The sequence below is a fragment of the Myripristis murdjan genome, chromosome 17 (assembly GCF_902150065.1).
Source record: "Myripristis murdjan chromosome 17, fMyrMur1.1, whole genome shotgun sequence".
In the NCBI taxonomy this organism is placed as follows: Eukaryota; Metazoa; Chordata; class Actinopteri; order Holocentriformes; family Holocentridae; genus Myripristis; species Myripristis murdjan.
In genome coordinates, this window is record NC_043996.1 from 4989180 (window position 1) to 5012689 (window position 23510).

General features: G+C 40.2%; 3 protein-coding genes across 4 annotated transcripts; 1 reads left to right on the top strand and 2 right to left on the bottom strand.

Moving 5' to 3' along the window:
• The first annotated feature begins 533 nt into the window (after positions 1-533).
• LOC115374685 (ras-related protein Rab-8A) lies at positions 534-5502 on the top strand. The gene is made up of 8 exons (XM_030073735.1): positions 534-704; positions 1297-1357; positions 1505-1565; positions 1682-1759; positions 1869-1958; positions 2402-2467; positions 2561-2611; positions 2886-5502. Exons 1-8 carry the CDS (start codon positions 581-583, stop codon positions 2973-2975), a joined length of 621 nt encoding a protein of 206 aa, XP_029929595.1. The 5' UTR covers positions 534-580; the 3' UTR covers positions 2976-5502.
• A 790-nt stretch (positions 5503-6292) lies between these two features.
• Positions 6293-13889, bottom strand: cib3 (calcium and integrin binding family member 3). 2 transcript variants are annotated; one of them, XM_030074873.1, is made up of 6 exons: positions 13839-13889; positions 13239-13273; positions 12628-12739; positions 11989-12136; positions 6498-6693; positions 6293-6314 (listed from the first exon to the last, which is right to left on the bottom strand). In XM_030074873.1, the coding sequence occupies exons 1-6, from the start codon at positions 13887-13889 to the stop codon at positions 6293-6295; spliced, it is 564 nt and encodes a 187-aa protein (XP_029930733.1). The 2 variants fall into 2 exon arrangements, with proteins under 2 accessions (XP_029930733.1, XP_029930734.1); XM_030074874.1 differs by lacking the exons at positions 12628-12739; positions 13239-13273.
• Positions 13890-19684: 5795 nt separating this feature from the next.
• On the bottom strand, positions 19685-21848 carry admp (anti-dorsalizing morphogenic protein). Its single transcript, XM_030073932.1, has 5 exons — positions 21545-21848; positions 21304-21440; positions 21064-21186; positions 20758-20947; positions 19685-20109 (listed from the first exon to the last, which is right to left on the bottom strand). Exons 1-5 carry the CDS (start codon positions 21846-21848, stop codon positions 19685-19687), a joined length of 1179 nt encoding a protein of 392 aa, XP_029929792.1.
• Between the last annotated feature and the right edge of the window lie 1662 nt (positions 21849-23510).

The following is a 23510-nucleotide window of genomic DNA, read 5'->3' on the forward strand; positions in this document are numbered from 1 at the left end:
TGATTTAAAAAAAAAAAAAAAAAAAAAGTAGGTGTCATTCCCCTTTAACGTCACACATTCCATACATTGCACTGGGGCCTATCAGTGTGTTTAGAAAATGAACTCCAACCACATAATAGAAACGTGTGGTACTCTGCTAACCCCTTGATAGTAAAGTGTTAGTGAATACAGGAGTTTTATGACACTTTTCAAATGAGTTTGATGGCAAATTACTATTTTAGTTTCAATCATAACTTTTATGGCTGCACTCTTAAAAACTGGGTGGAAGTAAGCACAAGCACGCTACTTTAATTTTTGCAAGGAAACCCGCAGGAGATACATCCGGAAACGTAACGGTAACGTAATGAGAACACTGACGACTTATTGTCACATTAGAGTAGCGAATGAGTAAAATAAGTACATTATTTTGGAAAAAAAAGACTCCCTTGTAACATACTGAATAACGGTTTGCCTTTTTTAATTCCACGCAAAACGCCGGGACACACGGCTAGCAAGTGCGAGTCGTGGCCAATAGAGGTCGCCATTACTGTACTTTCAGTTCGCCGCTTCGCCGGGCGGGATTTCCGCAGTAATATCAAGTATGGCGAAGACGTACGATTATTTGTTTAAATTACTGCTAATCGGGGACTCGGGTGTCGGGAAGACCTGTGTGCTGTTCAGGTTTTCAGAAGATGCGTTCAACTCGACGTTTATTTCAACAATAGGTATGGCTTTCTTGTTGTACGCCGTGTCTTTGTGTCTGTGTTTACAAAACGTCGATCGACTGCCTCTTCGGCCCCGTCTATGTGCTGGAATCGGAGCTAACGTTACGCTGTCTTAACAGCTGCTAGTATTTCCTTTTATGTATAAGTGTAGGTTGCGCATTTTATTCGCCGGTATATTTGGCGCTTATGTGTGAGAGGATCGAGTAGAAGCTGTCATGTGACGTGAATTGCATGAAGGTGGTGGTTAATAAATACATTTGGTGTCACAAGCAGCTAATCTACCGGTTCCTTGGCGCTAGCGGTTAGCCAGATAACGCTAGCTCGTGAGGTGCAGTCTACATTCTGGTATGGAACCGCAAAGTCATTAGTGTTATAGCCGGATAGTGATATCCATTTTAATGAGCTGTGTGCCTGAATTCGCTGGGTTGTAATCTGCCTTGATAAGTTGCTGGCTAAGTGCTCATCCCCACCCTCTGGAGTTTCCCGTTCTGTTTGACAGCACTGTCAGCCACTGGGTGTCAGCTATCCCAAATTAGCAAGCTAACGTTAGCCGTGATTAACATGTATGATGATCCTGCTTTATCCCCTCCAGGCATTGATTTCAAGATAAGGACAATAGAGCTAGACGGCAAGAAGATAAAGCTACAAATATGGTACGTTTATTTGGATTTCCCCGGTGCACCTCAGCACCGTGATGATGATACTACAATGTCAGTAATTGCCCAGCTTAGTGTGGATACTGTAATGTTACAGTGTTGAGTGGAGCTGCTCACTGATGTCAGCTTTGAATGGTTTTTTAGGGACACAGCTGGCCAGGAGCGCTTCCGAACAATCACAACAGCCTACTACAGAGGAGCCATGGTGGGTGTCTCCATCTCTCAGGGGTCAAGTATTGCATAAATGTGCTTTTGAGGATAGCTCCGGCTCGTTCACAGCCTCAATAACTAAACTCGAGTTTAATTTGCTCTTGTGTACAGGGCATCATGCTTGTCTACGACATCACCAACGAGAAGTCATTTGACAATATCAAGAACTGGATAAGGAATATAGAGGAGGTATAGCAGTTTTCCCCCAATTAATCTGGTAACATGCTTGGTACTGCATCAAATCCTTGGGAGAGAGCCTCAGCCAGCCTTCTTTGTCTCCTGTTTTCTCTGATTCTAGCACGCGTCAGCTGATGTGGAGAAGATGGTCCTCGGGAACAAGTGTGACATCAATGACAAGCGGCAGGTGTCCAAAGAGAGGGGAGAGAAGGTGACGAGACTGTTCTAGTTGAAGCTGAATTAGCTGTCAAAATTATAGCCCATGTAATAGGCTCCAACAGATAAAGAGCAGAAAAATATGTAATCCACTGTATTTATTTAGTAGGGTATGTATTGAAGATACTTCACATTAGTTGAATCTTTGTTCATTAGCATCATTATCATAACGTGTCTAGTCTAAAGATTACATTCTTCTCCAGAGGATTTTACAAACCTTTTTTCAGTCATCACTAAGATATAGCATACAGAAACTGCGAAAGTCTTTAGTAATCATAATCCATTATCTCAAAAGTATATGTTTGTTGGTTTTGATGGGAGAGTTGATGGGCTTGTTGGTGTAAAATATGTTTGAAAGGCCTAGTAGGACACCAGCATGGTGAAAAGGTGACAAAATATTTGCAGAAATGTAATCATAATTTTGCCATTTGCTTTCAGCTCGCATTAGAGTATGGAATCAAGTTCATGGAGACCAGCGCAAAAGCAAACATCAACGTGGAAAATGTAAGAGCAGTTCTTTTTCTGAGAGATATGAAATGCTGAGAATATGTAACAAAAATGTAACAATGTGTATCATATGTGTGTTTTTGTTCATAGGCGTTTTTGACACTTGCTAGAGACATCAAATCGAAAATGGATACAAAATTGGTGAGCATAACTTTATTTCTTTGTTAATATAGGTGTTCTACCAGTGTTTTACTTGTTGTGAATTATAATGATGTTTCCTGATATTTTTCATGTTTACATGTCATAGCGTGAAACACTCAGTTACTGAATTCTTAACTTTTGACAAGAAACAGTCGGTGGCTCACCGCTTGTGGACAATAAGATGAAGATTTAATGTAAAGAAAGCAGCTAAACCAGCTGAAAGTAGTAATTGAGCAAACAGTTGAAAATGTTTTTTGGTGTCTTTTTGCTCCAGGAGGGCAACACGCCGCAGGGGAGTAGTCATGGAGTTAAGATCTCAGAGCCACAGAAAAAGAGCAGCTTCTTCCGCTGTAGCCTACTCTGAGGAAAGGCCTTCGACCCCTGGCTGCCAGCAGGCTGGACATAACTGGACTGTGCTCGCTCCTAGCACTTCCTTTCCCTTCCCTCCCCCTCTCTCCCTGTTCTGGGCCCATTCTCCCAGTTCACACAAACCATCATACTCCCAGCAAGCGGAGGGCTTCCCCTCCTCCCTTCCTCTCCTGAAGGCTTCCGGTGGTGCATCTCTTCCAGCTTAAGGAGATGTAGCATCTCCATGGGTGAGACTACTTGACCGGAGGAGGACTCTACCATGGTCATTGTCCAAACATTACATATCATGCAAAGACAGCCTCTTCCTTCCAGTTTTGGTCTCTTTACACCACACGTCCATTCTTCACTCAACACGGTAGCACAACTGTCAAAAGTGGAGCCTCATTTACATGGAGAAGTCGTTGAATTAATCTCAAGATTTTGGGATTGGACTACAGATGTGATATTTAGATCTATTTTTGTTAGTGCTCTTGCCCAACATTGTGGTAACTGTTAACCAGAGATTGACTGGCTTGATATTCAGTGAAACAGAGCTGCTGCATGTGTGAAGTATGGGCACACTTGGATTTTTATTTCAGGAAATGGCAGTTCAGGATCATAGAAGGAGTAAGGCAGTCAGGATCAAAGAGTCGGTTTGAACATGCATCTGTTTGGGTGCTGCTCTTTGGTTTGCTTGTAGTCCTTGACAATCATTTAATGTGATTAAAATGCCTCTTTCATCTTCCCCTGACCACTAGTCTAATTGACACTTAAACTTTTTGTAATAATTTTCAAGTGCTTAGAGGCAGATTGGCAGCATACAATGTGGGACTATGATTCATTTGTCTATTTAGATTATTTCTGCAGCCTAAAGACGGTCATTCTGCAGAACATTCTTAATTTCATAAGACTAAGTGACAGTATTGTAAGTGCACAATAATATTTGTACATACATGTGCCAGCATAATTGTTTGTGCTCACATTGATTGGTCAGCCCTTTGTAAGAGCATTATTAGGACATTTTGAGAAGTACTCACGGTATAATACAAATTATTTTCCTTACATTAATATACTCAATGTCAAGTGTTGCCTTGCCCTTAAGCTAACCTGAATGGAGATACAAGTTGCATCCTTGTAGCAGCTCTGTTGCATGTTTAAGCTATATGACGTTTCTGGTAACATTAGCAGCAATTGAAATTTTGTTCACTCCGAGGCTTCTTGCTGACATGTCGCTGTGTGAGCAAGCCTCCCCTCGTATCCATGCAATTCTCCTTGCACTTTACCAATAACTTGTGTTTTGTGTGTAGTCTGTGCCAAGTGCTAGTTTCGCAATACCACAATACAAACATTTTACTTTTGGAAGAAAAAAAAAAATATTTCTGATCTGTGCGATCAAGGTAATGGTAGATATAATGGGCGTATCTAGATAATCCCTAAATTTTACTTCACCTCTTTAGAAATGACTTGCTCTCTCTTGCTGTTTCACTGCTGGGGTTCCACTGTCCTGCTGTTAGTTCACTGAGAAAAATGCCTGCAATTTGATTAGCCACTAAAACAAGAATTTTCAAGCTTTTGGTTCTGTGCTACATCCCTGCCAAATTGTAGTTTACATAAAATGTGGAATTTTCTTGGCTTATAAAGTCAAGACGGGTTTGACCAGTGTTTCCAAAAGGTTTCACTGGTGTTATTTTACATTCTATTAATGCAGGTTTCAATGTGGTCAGTCACTTGTTTGACAGCTAGGTGGCACCTGTGGCACTGTTTAAAATGTATGTTGCCACCCAAACTCAAATTTTAAACAGTATTTTTAAAAAATGCATACAAGGTACTTAGACCTGTGTGACATAACTACCCTCTGCTGATATTTAACATGGATGCCGAGTCTTAATCTGTTTGCATTCTTCTTCATTTTTCTTTCCTTCATGTGTTGCTATTCTGAAAGATTAGATCAAATGGGGATCCTGTTTTTGCCTGCCTGCACCTTTTGATGTCTGTTGGGACCTCATGATCATCACAACCATTTGTCTTAATGGCGAATACTCAGTTCTTTCTCATAATTGAGCTATGCATTGTGAAACTTGGACCTGTTTTTTGTGTAATGTCACTTCCAGACATCTGTATGGACCCATACAACTGAATGTGTGGGTGTTATTTTTGTTTGCTGAGCCAAAAACAGGACATGCTCCATTTGTAGTAAATTTGTGCATTGGTACACCAGTGCAGGTTAAATTTTGGTTGATGAAGACTGTTTAGTAAGAGTAATTGAGACATTCAGATGTACTGCTTTTTTTTTTTTTTTTATTCCAGTGATAGCTTTAAATCAAATAGAAACATAGGAACCAGACTTCGGTGGGAATGCACACCCCCCTTTTTTTTTTATTACATTTCATTTTTTAAGGTCACCTTTCACATCATTTACATTACTTTTTTTTACAATCAGTTTCATTCCATTGATTGTGAAGTACACCGGGAGAAAATTTGAAAAAAAAAAAAAAATTGAAAAAGAAAAAATGTTGTAAATATCACATTACAAAAGAGATCTACTTTAATTGTACTGTACTTTCTAAACCTATATGAAAATGGATCTACAGTTTGTAGATATGTGTACTTTTGATTTAATAAAATAAGGTTCTTAAAAAAACAATTTGTGTTGTAATATTTCATTTCGCTGTCTTTGGTGACTGATTGTGAATATGGCCAGGGTGATAGAGGAGACTTCACTGTCAGCTGATGCCATGCGGCCACAATGGGGCATGACTGCTGTCATGACACAACTGCCTCTCCCTCCATTGGCCCACTATGACCCACTGGAATATTCTGGCAGATGTTTCTTTTATAGCCTGGTGTAACTGAATCTCTTGGACACAAACACAGATCTACTGTTGACGGTCACAGCTAATGAGCCTTGTCCTGATAGATTGGTTGATGCTTTCATCTGATGACAGACCTGTTGCCAAACAAGGATTAGAATTATTTTAAGTGCTGCATAATAAAATGGGGGAAAATCTCATGTTAAGCTGATTGTGCCACAATGCTTGGTCCAACACCCCTCACAATGTAATTACATTGTTCTTTGTGTTAAACTGGTAGTTTACTGTAATACTCGGTTGTATGCAAAATATAAAAATGAAGTTGAAATGTTTTTGATAACAGTTTTTACAGAATAGAGTAACATCTAAATAAGCAGATGTTGGTGTTTCCATGACAAGGGCCATGATTTCAGTGGGTTTCAATGATGACATCAATGTCCCCTCACTTTCTGGTCACTCCTAAGTGGTAACAGTCCTTTCTTGAGTGCCACTGAAATGAAATGTGCAGCATTGCTTCACATTGTTATATCCTTATGTGGAAGGTGCTGTGGACAGAAAACAGCATAAATGATTGATTTTTTTGTGCAGTTATATAGGTAAATGATCACTGAGCGGCAACCACAAATATATGACTCAAATATTTTAGGAAACAAAATATGTAGTATGTACAGTATATAGCTGGGTTTACCCTCCATTATGTCCCATGACAGATGTTGAATCATGCCCACCTGAGGAAGTCTGGAGCTCGAACAATCATGTGCTGGAAATCCTCCAGTGACAGGCGGCCATCGTTGTCCAGGTCAGCCTCGTCCATCACCTTCTCACACACCATCCTCACCTCGTCCTCGGTCAGCTCGTTACGGGTCAGTTTGTTCAGCGTCTTCTCCAAGTCCGACTTGCAGATAAAGTCATCGTTGTTGAAATCTTAAAAGAAGTGAAAAGGAAGTAGGTGAGCTGTTGGAAGTTTTGTAAAGTTGTTGAGTAAATGAGGCTCAGTGAAGGCCATTATTTTGGGATACAATGAACAATTTATCTATTAGGTTTCAGCTGATAAAGCGCTGATTCTTGGGAATTTGGATAAAACAGGTTTTAATTTTGAAAAAAAAAAAAAAAAAGTGAGTTAAATTACAAAATCTGAAGGTATATCATTATAGGCTAAGATCTTGGCTGTTCAGCAATGTACCGGTGCAACCTCCTCATTTTGCATTTTTTTCATGAAATAGGCGTTTTTCCAGTTATTAGGCTACTTTGTTTTTGTCAACACCGTCACCGTAATGTTTTTTTTTTTTTTATTTGAAAAACAGATTTTTGTATTAAAAAAGACTATTACTTTAATAACTCAACAGCACCAAAGAAACATATTGTAAGCATATTCATTTAAAACAAATATAACTGCCTCTGACGGTGGTGACACTAATCTGACGGTGGTGACAGTGGCCTCATTACAACATACATTTCCAAAATTTATACCACTCAAGTCAATGGCTTCTTGCTTAACAACTTTATTTAACTATTTGGTACAAAAAATAACAATCCTGAGCACTGTTATAAGGATTTTTCAGACTGTACATCAGTCTGAAAAATGCTTACTTTTTGTTGTTTTAATCAAGTTGAAATGATTATCTCCTATCCGAGGACAACTGGTTTTGTAACCCATGGGCCAGCATATAATCCATAAATTAATAAAAATTAAAAACAAACCTATAAAAGAACCTTACAAATGTGCAAAGGACCCCCTGATTATACTCTTGATTCTTTTTATTCATTAAAATGTTGTAAATTTCCAACAGAAATAGCATTTTTCATAGTGGGACATGATTTATCCAAATTCCCAAGAATCAGTGAAAGGTTTAGCTGATTGAAGCTGCTGACAGTTACACTGTGCAAGTTCTAAATATAAATAACCAAATTCATGCCAAAACATTAAAGGGATTCTTTGTTTCCCCTAGGACTTTATTCTTCTAAGGATGGCAAAGCCTCTGAAAAAGCACCATCAAGTGACAGTGAAACATTTTTATTTAGTCTGAAACCCAGACTAAACAAAAATGCCATCTGGACTGTGCTGCACACCAGGTTTGTAACACTTGAACAAATGAAGTTGTAAACGCAGAATTTTATTGCAGGCTCTCCTAAATGTTTTTATGTCTCTGTGACATACTCCCACATCAGACCTAGTTTACAGAAGCCTGCAGCTAAAGCTTAAAAAGGATGATTCACCATGCATGATTATCGTCAAGTCCCATTACCTCGAGGACAAAGCTGACATTCATTGCAAAGCCACAAGAATGGGACCTGTTTTCCACAGGGGCGAGTGCTTCTACATTTACTTCAATGTCACTGTGTCCATGAGGACGCAGCTTTGTGTCGCAGCAGTCTGTCTCCTACATAAACTAGTAATTGAGTACGTATTTTTCTGTTGTGGCCCTAAGGATAACCTAAGAAACCAGAGTTTTCTCACGGCACAATTTAGTCATCAGTGTTGCAGCTCAAGTTGCACACAATCCAGAATGATGTAGAGCAGCAGGTTCAAGATCAAGGCCTGTGCAGCAAGGCCTGGGTGTCAGGCTGCTCAAAATGTTCTGAATCTCCTGAATCTCCTGATGAATGCCTGTGAAAGGCAGGAGAAGACTTTCTGCCACCAGAAAAGGTCTCCACAGGCTCCAGAGAGGACCATCAAAGAACATGATCTCCAGCTGCAGGTCAAGGTGACACTCCTGGCCAGCAATCTCAGTGCCTCAGGTGGAGAAGGGCTTGTGCAAGTACTCCTGGTCTGCCCAGGCTGCAGAGAAAACTATCCCAGAGCTCCTGCTGAAAAGAGTGCATCATGATCTAGAGCAGGGTGTCAAGTCCTTTAACCCTATAAAGCCATTTGTATCATATATGATACATATTTTCAATTCCGTTTTTCGCTTTCAGTTTAATCAATACTTGACCAAAATACTGTTGTATACCATTGAACACTTCCCCTGTTCACCCTGGACTATACCATTGGCACTTCAAGTACATATCATATATTATACACCAGAAAGGTCGTGTAATAACATATTTTTTAATAACGAATTTTTTAAAAAAATATATTTTGTTATAGGACTAAATAAAGGGTTCATTTTCAAAAAAATTGAATTTTCTGCCAATTCTTTCATAGTTGAGGCTTTATAGGGTTAAGGGTGAGGAGGTTCTCTGTTTGCAGACCCAGGTAATGGAGAAAATTTTTTCAGAGCTCTAATTTCAGCTGCAAAGAATTCCAGGCCATCAAGCCCAAGGCCTTTGAGGTGAATCAAGCCCTTTGCCATAAAATGGAGGAACTGTGCAAAATACTCCACAGAGAGGAGGCCCTGAGCAGCCAGGCTGCAACCAAAAGTGAGGCAACCATACTGGACCTGCAGGTTCAGCTTTTGGAGAACGACATCACTTTTCAAAGCAAAGCAGATGCAAATGATTCAAGGCAAACCACAAGGAGCACAAGGACCTAGGAGGAGAAAAAGAAGATATTTAGGTGGCTGGGCTAGGTGACCTGGTGACATCATGGCCAAGAGTGCAGAGGGGGGTGTCTTTGGATTTTGGAGAGGTCCAGAAGTCCAGAGAGTCCAGAAGTCCAGAAGTGGAGAAGTCCAGAAGTGTCACACGCTAGGAAGTGATCAAAACCCTGACCCAGAGGGAGGAGAAGAGGAAAAAGGAGAATATGGAATCTAATTCCACCATGATGAAGATGATCCTTTACAATTACACTCTTGGGATCTATTTTGACAGCATGGGGACTGGGGACTGGGCTTTTTCCCTTCACTTCCCACAAGAACTTCCAAACTTTCCTCAAACCTTGTCCTCTCCACTTTCACTCAAGGATAGCAGCAGGATCTCCAAAGTAATGTACTGCCTCTTAAATATTAAAATTCTTATTAAAAATAGGAACTTTTGTTACTTTTATCTCACCCTGGAGTTACATCATGCCCTTGAAAATTTAAGCCCTCATCTCATCTCCCCACATTGTGGGTTATTTCAAGCCAACAATCCTCACAACCAGTAAGAGCATTATTCCCTCTTTTCCTATTTGGGGAAGAGTCCATCTGCTTTTTTATATAGCTTTGCTTTCACAAGCCATCTGAAACCTTTGGGTTTGTTCCTGAGTGTGAACATAAAAAGCTTTCTGTGCTGGGAAATGACCTCTGGAATACTCTTCCATGTCTTGGAAGAGTATTTCTTCCTTCTAAAGTTTAATAATGAGTGACAAATCTTTGACTTTGGCTGTATTTACAGACCCCATCAGTGTCAAGAGAGACTAACAGTACGTTGTGTCAGTTTGATTTGGACATGTCAGAGCCCTGGGGAAAAAATAACCCATCTTTGCTACATCTTATCCTTTATTACTCTCAATTACACAGTGTGGGAGAGCAAATCCAGTCTTCACTCTGGTTCAGTGTCAGATTCACTAGATGTCTTCATTCATGCATGAAGAGAGCACACATACAAAAAGTGCTCTGTCTAAGCCGGCGCACTTCCCTTTTGTATATGAGCCATTACAAGCCATCAGTACTCAGTCCCTCTGAACTGAGAGGAACTAAGGATAGGGCACATTCAAATCCAAGACAAACACACCTTCAGGTATGTAAGAGACTGATAATAGAGTCAGGTAGCGCAAAACTGTCCTCGGTCTTTTGCAAATATTCTCTCTGTGTCATGAGCAGATAACTCCAGAAATGAAAATGAAATATAAGTGAACATAATATCCAATAATTCCCCATGCATAAACTTTGGTCACAGCTTAAACTTGTATCAATATGGTATCTGCCATAGCAGAGCCAAAACCACCATTTCAGCATTGGGGGGGGGGGGGGGCAGACATTTTGGGAATGCCTGAACATTGAATTGCTAATATAGTCCAGCAATATTTTTTTTTTTTGGGGGGGGGGGGCATTTTTGGAGTGCCTGAACATTGGGGGGGACTTGTACCTCTCAATGTATATGGGCGTTTGGGCCTTGTGCCATAGAGTAAGCTGAGATTTCCTTGTACTGTACACCTGAAAAAGTACCTAATATGACACAATATATGAACACTTCATCTTGCCCTCTCACACACGTGTCCCCCACTTATGTGCCTCTTAACAATTACACATTGAATGAGGTCTCTATGGCAACAAAGTTTGGAATGTAAAGCCTTAACAACATATCTACTTGCATAACTGCTACGTTCTTTACTTACCTTGAAAGTCACCTTCCTTGCTCTTTCCTTTCCTATACTGTAGGTCTGAATAATGTATGGAAACCTTCCATGGTCCATGACCATGGCTATTGGTATACAACATCTTCATCTGTCAGCATGATTTAATTAGGGGGGCACTGGTGCTGAGCACAAACTAGGCTTTGATAAGCAGTTCTTCACCATAATGGGCTGGTTAATGATTTATGAGAGTCCATGCATTGTCCTTCATGCTTAAAGCTCTATAACCCCTCACCGTGCCCCCTGTGGTTACATGGACTGACCTGCTGTCAGAGGATTGTTGGCAGTGTAGCTTGACATGGTAGAAGGATCACTGACATTGAATGAAGCTTAAACAAAATGATCAACATAACCCTATCACTGCTATGTACTTTATGAGATCCAACTTTGATATGTTCATTCATGCAAAAGCTTTGGGAATACCTTGAGGTAAAAGCTTTCTTGGCGAGGGTTTCTGGGGGAAAAAAACTGTCTGGAAGGGAGCATACCTAATCTGTTTACCGTGTTTAATCAGCTATAGAGAACTGAGGTTTCATGAGTAGTTGAGGCCAACTCTCTGTGGTAAGATGGGTCAGATCAGAGATGGTGGAAGTGGGCCATGTGGCAGGGGAAGGGAAGCTCTGGGATAAAGGAGGCAGCATGGAATGGTGACACATGGAGTGGCATATCTATCTATCTATCTATCTATCTATCTATCTATATTTTTATATAGCTTTGCTTGTCTAATTTGTACTGCATTTTGTAAAATACAAGATTTCCACGATGCAGTAGTATAAATTAATATGGGTGACTCATTGTATTTTTATTTGGGAACCTAATAATCATTTACTGGTGGCATTTGTCAACTCGTTTGTATGAGAGGTTACATGGTCTTGGTGCACATTACAGCCTGAGGTCCCATTTTGGCACCGGCCTATTATTTACATGATAATGTGAGTTGTTAATCTTTGATATTTACTATGGTTATACCACTCAAGGTACGCTCTGATGTGAAGATGATTTACCATAGATTTTAAAAGCGTAGTAGGCCTTTAGGTCACGTGGAGCCATCTCACTCAGGACTGAAAACATGTCCAGGAAGTCGTCCAGTGTCATGTTTCCCTCTCCATCCTCAGAGAAAACCTCAGCAATCCTCTGGCGAAATGGGTTGTCCTGGACAGCAGGGAAACCACCACCCCTGTGATAATCTGCTAAAATGTGACCTCAGTAAACAACTGCCTGCAGTTAATCATAAGGATCTATAAACGGGCAGTGGTATACCTAGAGACTGAGTGCTTTACGCTGCTGTACTTTTTTCTGTGTGAGGACTTATTATTATTCAAATCATCACTTTATAGAGTTCCAAATAAAGCATCAAAGTGTAGTAATTTGTAATAATGAACAATTAGATGAAGCAGGCATAACTCTCCCCGTCTCACTGGATGTCAGAATGTGTTTACCTTGCTGTCACTGTGCAAAGAGGCACATAATTGACCCAATCCTACCAAGTGGGCCCTATGGAACCCATCAGCTTTCTTCAATTTTGAAGGAGTCGGGTAACATATAACCTTTCAAAGACTTCTGTCGATTAGTTGGCCATTAATTATGGATTGGCAACACGGGGAGAGTGAGTCTGCAGGGCTTGTGTGGGCCAGTGGGTCTACCTTCAGCTCTGGCATGCTGCCAATCAGCTCATATGGTAACTTCACATCTGGCTGGTTGGTGTAGTCAAGAGGAACAAGCTGCGGAGCCAAATCCCGATAGCGGTAGAACAGCCTATGTTAGGAAAGGTTTAAAAAATTTACTTTCAGTATTGAATTACAAGACGTCTTCTATAATATTATCTAATGACAGTCAGTGGTTAAATGACCCCTAAACCCTCCATTAGAATATAGCTGCTTTTCCAGCTCGGGTCAAATTGCAGGAAATCTTCTTTATAGATGGGGAAAATTAGGCGAACTGCAGCCAGGAATTTTCTAAAAAAAAAAAGAAAAAAGAAAAAAGAAAGAAAGAAAGAAAAAAGTATACGTCGAAAAGCAAGCCATTGATCTAACTAGCATTTGATGTCAACGGTAGCCGACCCCACAGTCTGTTTGTTCCCCTCGGTACTCTAGTTTAGAATTACATATGGTATGGTACAGTGAAGAACAAAAGAAGATTCAGGTCAGGGTGTTAGATTATATCAATAATTGAGGAGAAAAAACAATTAAGGGATAATACAAGTACTGATAAATGATAATGATTTACTCTGATTTTACTGCAAAAATAAGCTCACCTCAGAATTTCTTTTCTTGTAAAATATGTACAGTCCTGCAAATACAGAAAGTCAGATCATGGAAACAATGTGACATAAAACAATACATAACATAAAACAAGATAGTTGTTCGGACTGTGCAAGTTATGAGATTATTAGTTTATAAGTAAACACACTATCCTACCCTTTTTTACAGATTAAATGAAAATAAATGCATAGTCCTTTTGTGTAAGTGCTCTTGCAATTGCACTTGCCTGAGCTGTTCATTGGAAAACCTCTAGAGAAGCAACTTTCAATGACGCACTAATCTTCATATGAGAGAGTGCCAGATAAAGATAATAAATCAATAAACACCACCAGGCTGTGAGTTGTTTGATTCGACCCTGAAGCAGAGATCTCTTTCATCACAAGCACCTGGATGTACTCTATTTTCTTGGCAAACAGATTAGTCAAGAGGATAAGTTTGACAAGTGTACAGTACCTCTATTGTGTAGTTTACCTCTTCCACATTCACTATTTAGGTTGTCTTATGTGGCACACCATAAAACGAGTGAAGCAGTTTGTCTCAGCCAGCATGCCAATTTTGAATTAAAGTGAAAGTTAAAAGGGAGTTACACCGACCTGATAGGCATCTAGCTGCTGTGCCGTAAATACGGTTTGTTTATTCCCCATGTCTGAGCGCGCCAACACCAAGCCTCAAGTCCATAGCTGCTCCAGCATCAAGTGCTTTTGAAGGCCTGTGGATATGTCAGATATGAAATGCTGGGACAAAAGGAGGCCAGAGCCAAAGAGGAGATCAGGTGTCGGGCTGCCACAGAGCCCTTTGGTTCCCATTATAATGGCAGCATTTCATCGTTTTCTCCAATGTGAATAGCAGGTCCCTTGACAATGAACAAGGGCTGTCGTCCAGCATCATGCCAAGTGGTATCAACCCCCTTAGTGCCACTCTATGGCCAACGCCTCGCTCGCGTCTCAGGTTACACTCTTCAGAGCCAGGGTTTTGTAGTGGGCAAATAGACTTTTTGATGGGAAACAGGCTTTGTTTTAGCAAAGAACTTGATTGGTAGAATGGTCAGTATGTAATTCTGTTATGTGTAAATGGCGTCAACACCAGCACATGCACAACAACCAGTATTGACAATCATGACTTCCAAGCAACCATATAGATTTTGATGGCATTCAAAACTGAAATTCATGCATTCCTACTCTTTTACCCACATAATTGTGCTTAGAATGAGCATCCACAATGGCTTACAGACAAATGATGAAGTCGCCACAGCAAAACATTTTTTCCTAGCATCTTTAAAGATCAACAATGTATTCATTTCCTGAGAAGGGAAAAAAATCCTCTCTATTAACCTGCCACACAGGAACTATTTCATACTTTTTCTAACAGTGAAGAAGTGGCTGCAATAATCTACTATGTTACTGTCTTTCACAGTAAAAGAGAATTATTTGCAGAATTTTGCATCAATGTGTAGCCTAGAAGAACAATGGAAATAAAAACAATAGAAATTTGGTTTGAGAGTAGCACCACAGGAAAGGTCAAGAGGTCACCAAAGATTATGGGTTTCATCCTCTGGGGAGCATGAATGACCTCATTATGAGGTCAAAACACTATTTTGAACACCATGAATTTGTCTTTATGTGTTAATTTCTATATATGAATAAGATTTGTATTTGTTTACATCTATGTGCTTTTCTATGCATATGCTCATAACTAAATATATGTGAATTTCTACATCTTTACTATGTCTGTGTATTTTCATCTCTGTATTTACATATACGGTATGTCTATCTCAATCTGTTGAAAGTCCCTCTTTTGTAAAGTAGCAGTATTTATTTAATGTTACTTTTCCTTTCATATGTTCTTGAGCAGTACTTTGTATTGATATACTGAATTCAGTAGTTACTCTGGACAAACTGGCTATATATTTTCATAAACACAGATATGTGGGTTTGTTTTTATATTTTTCCAAGGGGCTACCCTGGGCTTTGCTCTGCACTTCAATCTATGGCAGCCAGGGACATTAAATACTTTCACTTTCCTGGAGAAATACTGATCAGCGTACTGCAGATGTGGGGTGCTTCCTCTCATTATCTCCAGTCTGGTTACATGTTAGACCCATCTGGAAATGCACAGTATCAATGCGGCACTTTTTCTTTCTGTCTTTCTTTTTTTTTCTACGGTGCCTGTAGAAGTTAGGGCCTGCAGTGTTAGCGCTATCCTCTACCCAGTGTGTTTTATAGGACCTGGGGTTATTATAGTTTGGAGTTTTTAAATAGTTTTTAAATTATGTAGTTTTCAAACTTTATTTCAGTTTCAATTTAGATTTCATTTGCTAAACATGTATAGATAATATCTATCTATCTATCTATCTATCTATCTATCTATCTATCTATCTATAATATATCATACAATATTAGCCTACAGAGTAAGTGAGGATATCTCTCCAGTACAGACACTATTCAAATGATCACAAATGCCAGTTTTAAATGATTTACAAATTACATTCAAATAGGGTTACATTTATGCATTACAAACTCCAGGCCATAAGTTATTATATGGTAACCTCCTATATCGCTGTCTTCACTGGCATCACAGTGGTTGCCCTTACCCAGCCAGTAAAAACAGCAGGGGTGCCTCAGTGTCCTCTGGTGGTAATGTGGGTGCTGCACAGACTGTGGATGCCTGGATCTGATCAGCTGCTTATCCATTGCTTTCAAAGACCTTGCACAGTGTTGATTAGTTAACTTTTTCAATAGTATGTTCAAGAAAACAATTATCAGTCTGAGGAAAAGACAAACACCTCATCTGTTTTAATTTTTATTTATTTATTTATTTTAATTTTAGAAACATGTTGCTCTCAAATTTGGTTGAAGCTTCTTTCCAGCAGGTAAGATCTTCATTTGCTATGTTTTCTTTTTATCTTTACACAGTGTTATGGTCAGATGGCTTCATTATTAACATTTGCCCCTACCTTCTATCCAGTACAAAACAGTTTCTCTCAAGAGAAATTCATCAGCACAGCCTGCCCCCTCCTGGTGGCGTCAGTGGGACACCCAGACATGGTCTGGTGCTGAGGGCAGGCCCTTCTCATGGGCTCAGAGTGTTTTCATCTGCTCAGAGCAGGAAGCTAATGTAAAGTGAACAGGATCAACTGATTATTACTGCTCATGTGCTGGTTCAACTGCCATTTTCAACATGTATTTTAATGTCTCAAAAACTACTTCAGTATTGCCATAAAATGATGACAACTCCATGACCCTCTCTCTAGCGCCACCAGCAGGCCAGAACGCTGTACCAGTTTCAGTTTTGTGACAACATCGATCACCCTCCCTCTGCTGCCCCCCACAGGCCCAGTGGGGCATCTGCCTCACAAAAACATGCCTTTTAACATGTGCAAAGCTAAGCTACACTACAAAACACTAAAGCGCTTTATCAGTTAAATGAAACCACATTATTTAATGTTAGGCCATGGTTGTTTTCATCTCTCTTCAAATTAGAAATCTGGGGGAAGCCATGTCTATTTACTAAACCAAACCAAAGCTAAACTCAACAATACTAAGGTAAGCTAAGTTAAACTAAGCTAAGGTAAGTTAAACTAAGCTAAGCTAAACTAAAATACACAAAGCAAAAGCTAACCTAAGCTAAACTAAACAACACTAAGCTCAGCTCAGCTCAGCTAAACTACACTAACCAAACACTAAAGCACATCATTTATCAATTGAATGAAACCACATTATTTAATTTTAGCTGTTATCATCTCTCTAGGAATCAGAAATGATTTGGGGGCGGCCATGTCTATTTACTAAACCAAACTAAACTTCACTAAGCTACGCTAAGTTAAACTGAGCGAAACTAAACAACACTATAAGCTAAACTAAGCTAAGCTAAGTTAAGATAGCTAGCCGAATTGCATGGAGTTGATAAATTCAGTTCAGTTCATTTCAGCTCAGAAAACTTTATTTATCCCAACAGGGCAATTCATTTGCAGCTTTTCCACATGCATCCCATACAACCATCAGAGTCAAGGAAACAATAAAGCACATGGGCACATAATAATCATTTACATAATAAAATCAGTGCTCAGAAAAAATCAATAGAATCAGTAGTAAAATCCAATAAATAAAATCCCATGAATAAATATGACCGATAAATAGATAATCCTCTACGATATAACAGTTTCATCTAAAATGAGTAGGGTCTGTGTTTAAAAGCTTGATAGCAGAAGGGATAAAAGACTTTGCGTAGCGATTTGTCCTACTGTTGGGCACATTATAGCGACGACCGGAAGGCAGCAGTAAAAACTCAGTCGACAGAATGTGGTCTGGTTGGCTGATTATCGTTTTTGCCCTCTGAAGTGGCTTGTTCCTCCCAGACTGTGCCCAAATTCATCTGCTTGGTGCCAACACACTTTAGCAATTGTGTTTAACTTAAAAGGCTTTCAATAAAAGAATGATAAAAAAATTACACAAAATGGTCTCACAGACATTAAAAGAATGTAGCTTCCTCATTAAATGAATTCTCTGTTGACCCCGTTTGACTGTAAGCTCAGTGTTGAATTTGAGCTGTGAGTCAAATGTACTGCCAAGGTATTTATAAGAATCGACAATTTGAATTGCATTTATCAGTGCAGTGACACCACATAACCTTTAGATTTAATAGTTCAGCCTACAAATACTTGTGCAAGAACAAACAGCCACATAATCACAACTGTGCCGCATAGCGTCACGTCTTCAGAATGAGGTGGAGCAATCAAGAGCACAAAACGCCTCTGTTCTCTGCATGTCCTGAGCTGCACAGGTTTTACGATTTATCCTTTTGGCTACACATCACTTTCCACTGAACACATGACTGTTCACACCTCCAGCAGCACTGTCAAATCTGCTGATGACACTGCTGATCACACACAACGACGAGACAGCCCGAAGACACTAAGTGCAAAATCTATTTGTCTCTCAGTTGACGTTTTTCTTCATCACAGAGTGTAAGCCGTTACACTTCATTAAAAAAATCAGTGTTTGCAGTGGTTTGACTTATAAGTCAGTATGTTCCAAAAAATAATTATAATAATAATCATAAATCATAAATAATCATTTTAAGTTTAGTTTAGTTTGGGTTAGTAAAGTGCAGGTTTGCCACACAGTAGATGATGCATTCTAATCGTCTTAGCAGTACCATTTTTATGCACGCTGGCTTGTCCTAAAACATAGGCTTATGCTCTTTGTTCTTGAATGCACATGGAAAGCATAGCCAATTTATAAAATGATTATCCATTGTTGGGCATATATCATTCTGAAAATGAATATGTCTCAAAACTGACTGAATATACAGAATTCTCTTTGTCCTCAAAGCAGCAAGCTGGTTTCATCTCACCGCAAAGTACATGTCTGTTCAAATACGATGCAGGAGGTGCGGGCATTAGGCAGCAAGGCTATGTCATTGTAACTGTAAATTCAAACTTCCGGAAGCTTGAATTTACAGAAAACTTGAAATTTGTGTGGACTTTGGTCAGTCATGCTGGCATGCTCCCAAGACCTCTTGTCTGTTTGTTAATAGGGATCGTTCCAGGACCAGCATCTGTGTTTGACGACCTTATTGGTGTGGCCGTGGAGCAGCATCTCTCCAGATGTGAGCTGCAGCACAGAATCGCCTGGGTGAGGAAAATGACCTGAGACCTTGAAGCTCGTGGTACAAAGGTGCATGCTTGCCATTTACTCTACCAGGATCCAAATCATGGTCAGAATCAGTTTATTTGACAAGTAGGATAAAGGTTCAGGAATTTGTCTTGGTGGCGCTGGTACAGAGGATGACAGCAACAAATTCTACATTATACATGCTATACAAGGACAAAGAGTGAGGCTATTTTTAAAGAAGAGAGTCAGTTGACGCACTAAAATTACACGCAAAGCTAATAAAAGCCTTTCTTAGTAAGGTTACCTCACACAATTCAGTAAAGCTGCCTACAACACGCATGTGGCTGTAAAAGTGAGAAAGCATTTAAAAACATTAGACCCAGTCAACTTCAGGTAGAGCTTAAAATGGAATAGCACTGCAGACTCGGCATGAAATATCAAATCTTATTTATAGGACTTGTTGAGATAATTCCTTATGATACTCATTCATTCACTTGTTTATTATAAGCTTTTTATGCCTAATGTATTGTTTTGATGACTCAATATTCCAAAAACTTTGCAACAATGTTACAACTCTTAATAAATTCACTCCAATATTTCTTCCAAAATTTATTGTAATTTTATAATAGTTCACTGCAGAAAACATATACACATTTACACAGGATATCACTTCCTTCACTGCCATATATTATATAATTTATGCTATTTACATATATTACAATGCCATGCGTGAGACTCTCATAGCATAAGGCTGCTTGGTATCTATGCACGAGAACGAGGCTGATGATATTTAGGTTGCACACATAGACACCGGTGGCTCGCTGTTCTCATTGGCAGCCGCAGCTTCCTGCAACCATGTCGTCGTACTGCTTCAACACCACGTTTTCATCGTCGTCAAAGTAGAGCAGATTGATGGAGAAGAGCTTGTCGGGCACACAGCATGGCGTTTCGATGCCTTTGGTCAGCTTCAGGGCGTTGATGATGGACTGGACAGTGGCGTGGTTGGTTGGCCTCATGTTCTGACCGAGGGGGAAGGGGCAGGAGCCCTTACAGTGGTAGGCGTTGTAACCCCGTGGAGACACGATCCAGCCCGACCAGCCGATCTCCTCAAAGTCCACATAGAGGGGCAGGCGCTGGCAGGGCAATGACACACCATCTTCATCGCTGTAGTCCAGGGAACGGGCGCTGCGGGAGGCACCACCTGCCATGGGGACCTGAGGCAGGCTGGGAGAGGCCGGGGTATCATTTGGATCTGGTGGAGGACAGAAGAAGTTTTTAGCAAACATACTCTATTTTAATAGAGCTGGGAGCATAAATACAGCTACATCTGGACTTAGAGAAACCTCCCTTAATGTAAAGTTCCTACAGTAATTAGCACTGTATACAGTTTATAAGACTATAAGGCTGACACAGCAAGGCAAATAGGTATGCCTTTTTCTAAATGAAGTGAACATTTATTTATTTATTTATTTATTTTCCTATCTATCTATCTATATCTATGTGTATATAATCTTTCAGTACTGAAACAGGATTTGCCTGGAATATACAGAACTGAAGAAATAAAAAACTTTTTTCAAAAATATGATTCTGCAACTGTATAAGATTGCCCCCCTTTGACAGATTGTGAACACAAGTTCCCCTCTAATATCTTTCTCAAATCCAGAATTTCAACAAAGAAGGTGTCCAATAACTGATCAGTCAATAACTCAGGGGTACAGGTAGATATTCTCCATGTCATGGATGGAGTGATGGTGCTGTGTCAATTCCTGTGCAAAGGCTGGCAAATCCCTGTCCCTTGTTATAGGCAGCAGCACAATAAAAAGCCCTCCACTTGGGCCCCTCATGATGTGGCTTTATGCCAATGGCTACAGTGGCAAAACAGCAACACAGTTAGTCCTACCTTTGCTCTCAAGAGTGGCAGAGCGGCGTCCGTCATCAGTGAAGAGCACCAGCATGGGCTGCTTGCTCTGATGATGACTGCGTCCTGAAGCAAAGCGGACCAGCTTCATATCCATCTGGCTTCCCCCCAGGGTCCGAACCACCACCTGAAGCCCCAGGTTACTTCCTTCATCTGCCATCCAGGCGCGGACCTTTACGAAAAACAAAAGTTCACATTTGTCAGTTCAAACACACATTGCATTCAGTAAGCATTAAGTTTTTTTCCTACAGTGGTTAATGCAGACCTGAAAGAGCAATGGATACTTACTGCTTGTGTGATGGTGAACACCTCCCAGCCAGTGGAGTGGATGGGGATGAGCCGAGAAGACAGCAGCTTCTTCTCCTGGGTGATGTTGAGCTTGCTGCTGTCTAGCAGCTGATAAACACTGACCTGAAGTGAATACAAAATTAGTAACATGCTCACATCTCAAGGATCATTTTATTTGAATACTTGTCCTGCAGAGATGATGAATGACATTAGACTTGAATGTAATTAATATTTATATACCTGGCAGAAGTGATGTCTGTTGAATGACACTGATGCTTGAGGCCTCAGCTTGAAGAGATGCAGCTCTGCAGTGAGCACCTTCTCACTCCTGGCGACCGTGGACAGATTGAACCTGAACTCAACCTGCTCACTGCGCACTGAAAAGGAAATTGCATTATTAGAAACCAGAACAAACGCGTCTATTTTTTACCGTATTGAACATCCAACAGCGAGAGAAGTTTTACGCACAAACTGATCTTACATTTGTCAAAGAAGCTGCGGACAGTGTTCCCCTCCAGCAGATAGGGGTCCTTGGTCACGCCGTTTACATCAGCCACCGTGTTGTACAGATCGAGCATGTACTGAGGCGGCTGCTTGTGGCCCCGGGTGAGAGGGGGGTCCTCCATCCCAAAAACCTCCAGAAGTCTTTTGATAGCTGCGGAACGAACCTCCTCCGACTCGTTCTCTGCGGTGAAGTGGTTCTCCAGATAGTTATGTGGAGGCCGAGCGGCGGTGGCGCACAGCAAAGTGGCAAAGCTGATGACAAAAAGCCAAATCTCAGACATGATGCGCGCAGCTTGTAGTCCCCTGGTTCCCAAACCTCACAGCCAGCAACTTGGAGTTGAAGTGACTGCAGACGCCTGGAAGCTCCGCTTTTTATATCAAATGCTCCCGTTCAGTTTACAATGTCTCCAAGGCCTTGGTAAACAGCAATAAAGATGCTATTTGGTCGCAAATGTAAATCACCCATCAGCGAATGTAAAGGGAGGCTAATGGCGTCGTTAACAAGGTGTGAACCCCGATTGTAGATTTAATTCAAACCCATTCTGGTCCTGTCTGGCAATAAAAGGCTCAAATAAACTGAATTATCCACCTGAAGCAGCTCGCTGTTTATTGTCCAACGATTGCATGATTATGAATCTTATTTTTTGTCCTATCTGTAATTTATGCGTCAGCTAAACGTGGAGACAGTGGACAGAATCAACTGTGAGCTGATCTGTTGAGGAAGTGCACTCACCATAGGAGGTTAACTGCTTCTCAATGAATCCATCAATTTAGAATAATGGGGATAGTATCTTACGGGGGAACCAATTACTTCAATAAACAGGAGGGTGCCGCTGGTTACACTTCTTAAGATTTACATAGCCGCTTATCCACGTACAGCTGGGTAATCACTGACTGGGTCATTTTAGATTTTAAAAAGTTGAAAGATAAAGCAGCTAAAAGGGTAACTATGCCAGAGGCAAATATCTTCAAATATAAACAAAAATTCTCTATACCTGCTGAGGAAAGCTTGAATTAAAATGCTGTAAAATGACCCTATGATCAGCTCTTGACACAGTTTGATACATAAGTACACTGTGAATTTTATAAGATAAAGATTTATTAAAGGCCAAAAAAAAAAAAAAAAAAAAAAGGGGGGCGTAAAGTATTTGAATAATGGAAATCTGCACATGTGTGTTCACTGTATCTCTCCATGCAAAATATCAATGGTACAGTATACATAAAATAGTTTTATCGTTTTCTGCCAAATTTTGAACATATAATCTGGTTTCAAAGCGTTATAAACGCTTTAAAACCTCAGTATTTGCATGAATGAATCAAAGTCCAAGTGGTCTTTGCACTGAAGTGGAGAACCGCCGTCGCGCGCCATTTGGTGCCTTTCATCTTTACGCACAATTACGCGCGGCCAAATGACAGAGCAGGCCTCTGGTAAGAATTAAAGAACTGATTCCCCTCCCCAGAACAGTCAACATCTAAGTCAAGACATCAAACGGCTTTTCCCCACACATTACACCTTGGAAGCAAGTCATAAATTCTCTTCTCCTGAAGCATGAAAGAACACAAATTGTTGTTTCACACGCTGATATCAAAATAAGGAGCTATTAACTACCAGCGCTTGCACGTGTGTTTTTTCAAAGGGACAATTGCAAAATCGGTAGACTATTCATGTAGCTCTATTACAGCCTCTCTTCAAATGGCAGCTCAGCCCTGGACTTGTAAACTGTCAGTAGATATGAACGATATGGTTTAAAAAAAAAAAAAAAAAAAAAAAAAAAATCATACCAAGATTAACTTTACAGATTGTGCTTGTGAGAGGATTTTGTGAGGAATGGTCATTTTTGTATCATATGTTTAATTTTCATTGAAAATTTAATTGGGGTCTGTACCAAACATATTCTCTCACATCTGCAAAATACAATTTGCTGGCCAGGGTGTCTCTGTAG

Bases quoted from the DNA above. Each gene is read 5' to 3' on its own strand.
- LOC115374685 (XM_030073735.1), top strand. From the start codon at position 581: ATGGCGAAGACGTACGATTATTTGTTTAAATTACTGCTAATCGGGGAC. The intron at 1,760-1,868 runs GTATAGCAGTTT...CTCTGATTCTAG, and splicing joins GGATAAGGAATATAGAGGAG to CACGCGTCAGCTGATGTGGA. The intron at 2,612-2,885 runs GTGAGCATAACT...TTTTTGCTCCAG, and splicing joins CGAAAATGGATACAAAATTG to GAGGGCAACACGCCGCAGGG.
- cib3 (XM_030074873.1), bottom strand. From the start codon at position 13,889: ATGGGGAATAAACAAACCGTATTTACGGCACAGCAGCTAGATGCCTAT. The intron at 13,274-13,838 runs GTCGGTGTAACT...CTGTATTTGCAG, and splicing joins AGCAGCTAGATGCCTATCAG to GACTGTACATATTTTACAAG. The intron at 6,315-6,497 runs GTGGGCATGATT...TTCTGTCCACAG, and splicing joins CGAGCTCCAGACTTCCTCAG to CACCTTCCACATAAGGATAT.
- admp (XM_030073932.1), bottom strand. From the start codon at position 21,848: ATGTCTGAGATTTGGCTTTTTGTCATCAGCTTTGCCACTTTGCTGTGC. The intron at 21,441-21,544 runs GTAAGATCAGTT...TTTCCTTTTCAG, and splicing joins CCGCAGCTTCTTTGACAAAT to TGCGCAGTGAGCAGGTTGAG. The intron at 20,948-21,063 runs GTAAGTATCCAT...TTTTTCGTAAAG, and splicing joins TGTTCACCATCACACAAGCA to GTCCGCGCCTGGATGGCAGA.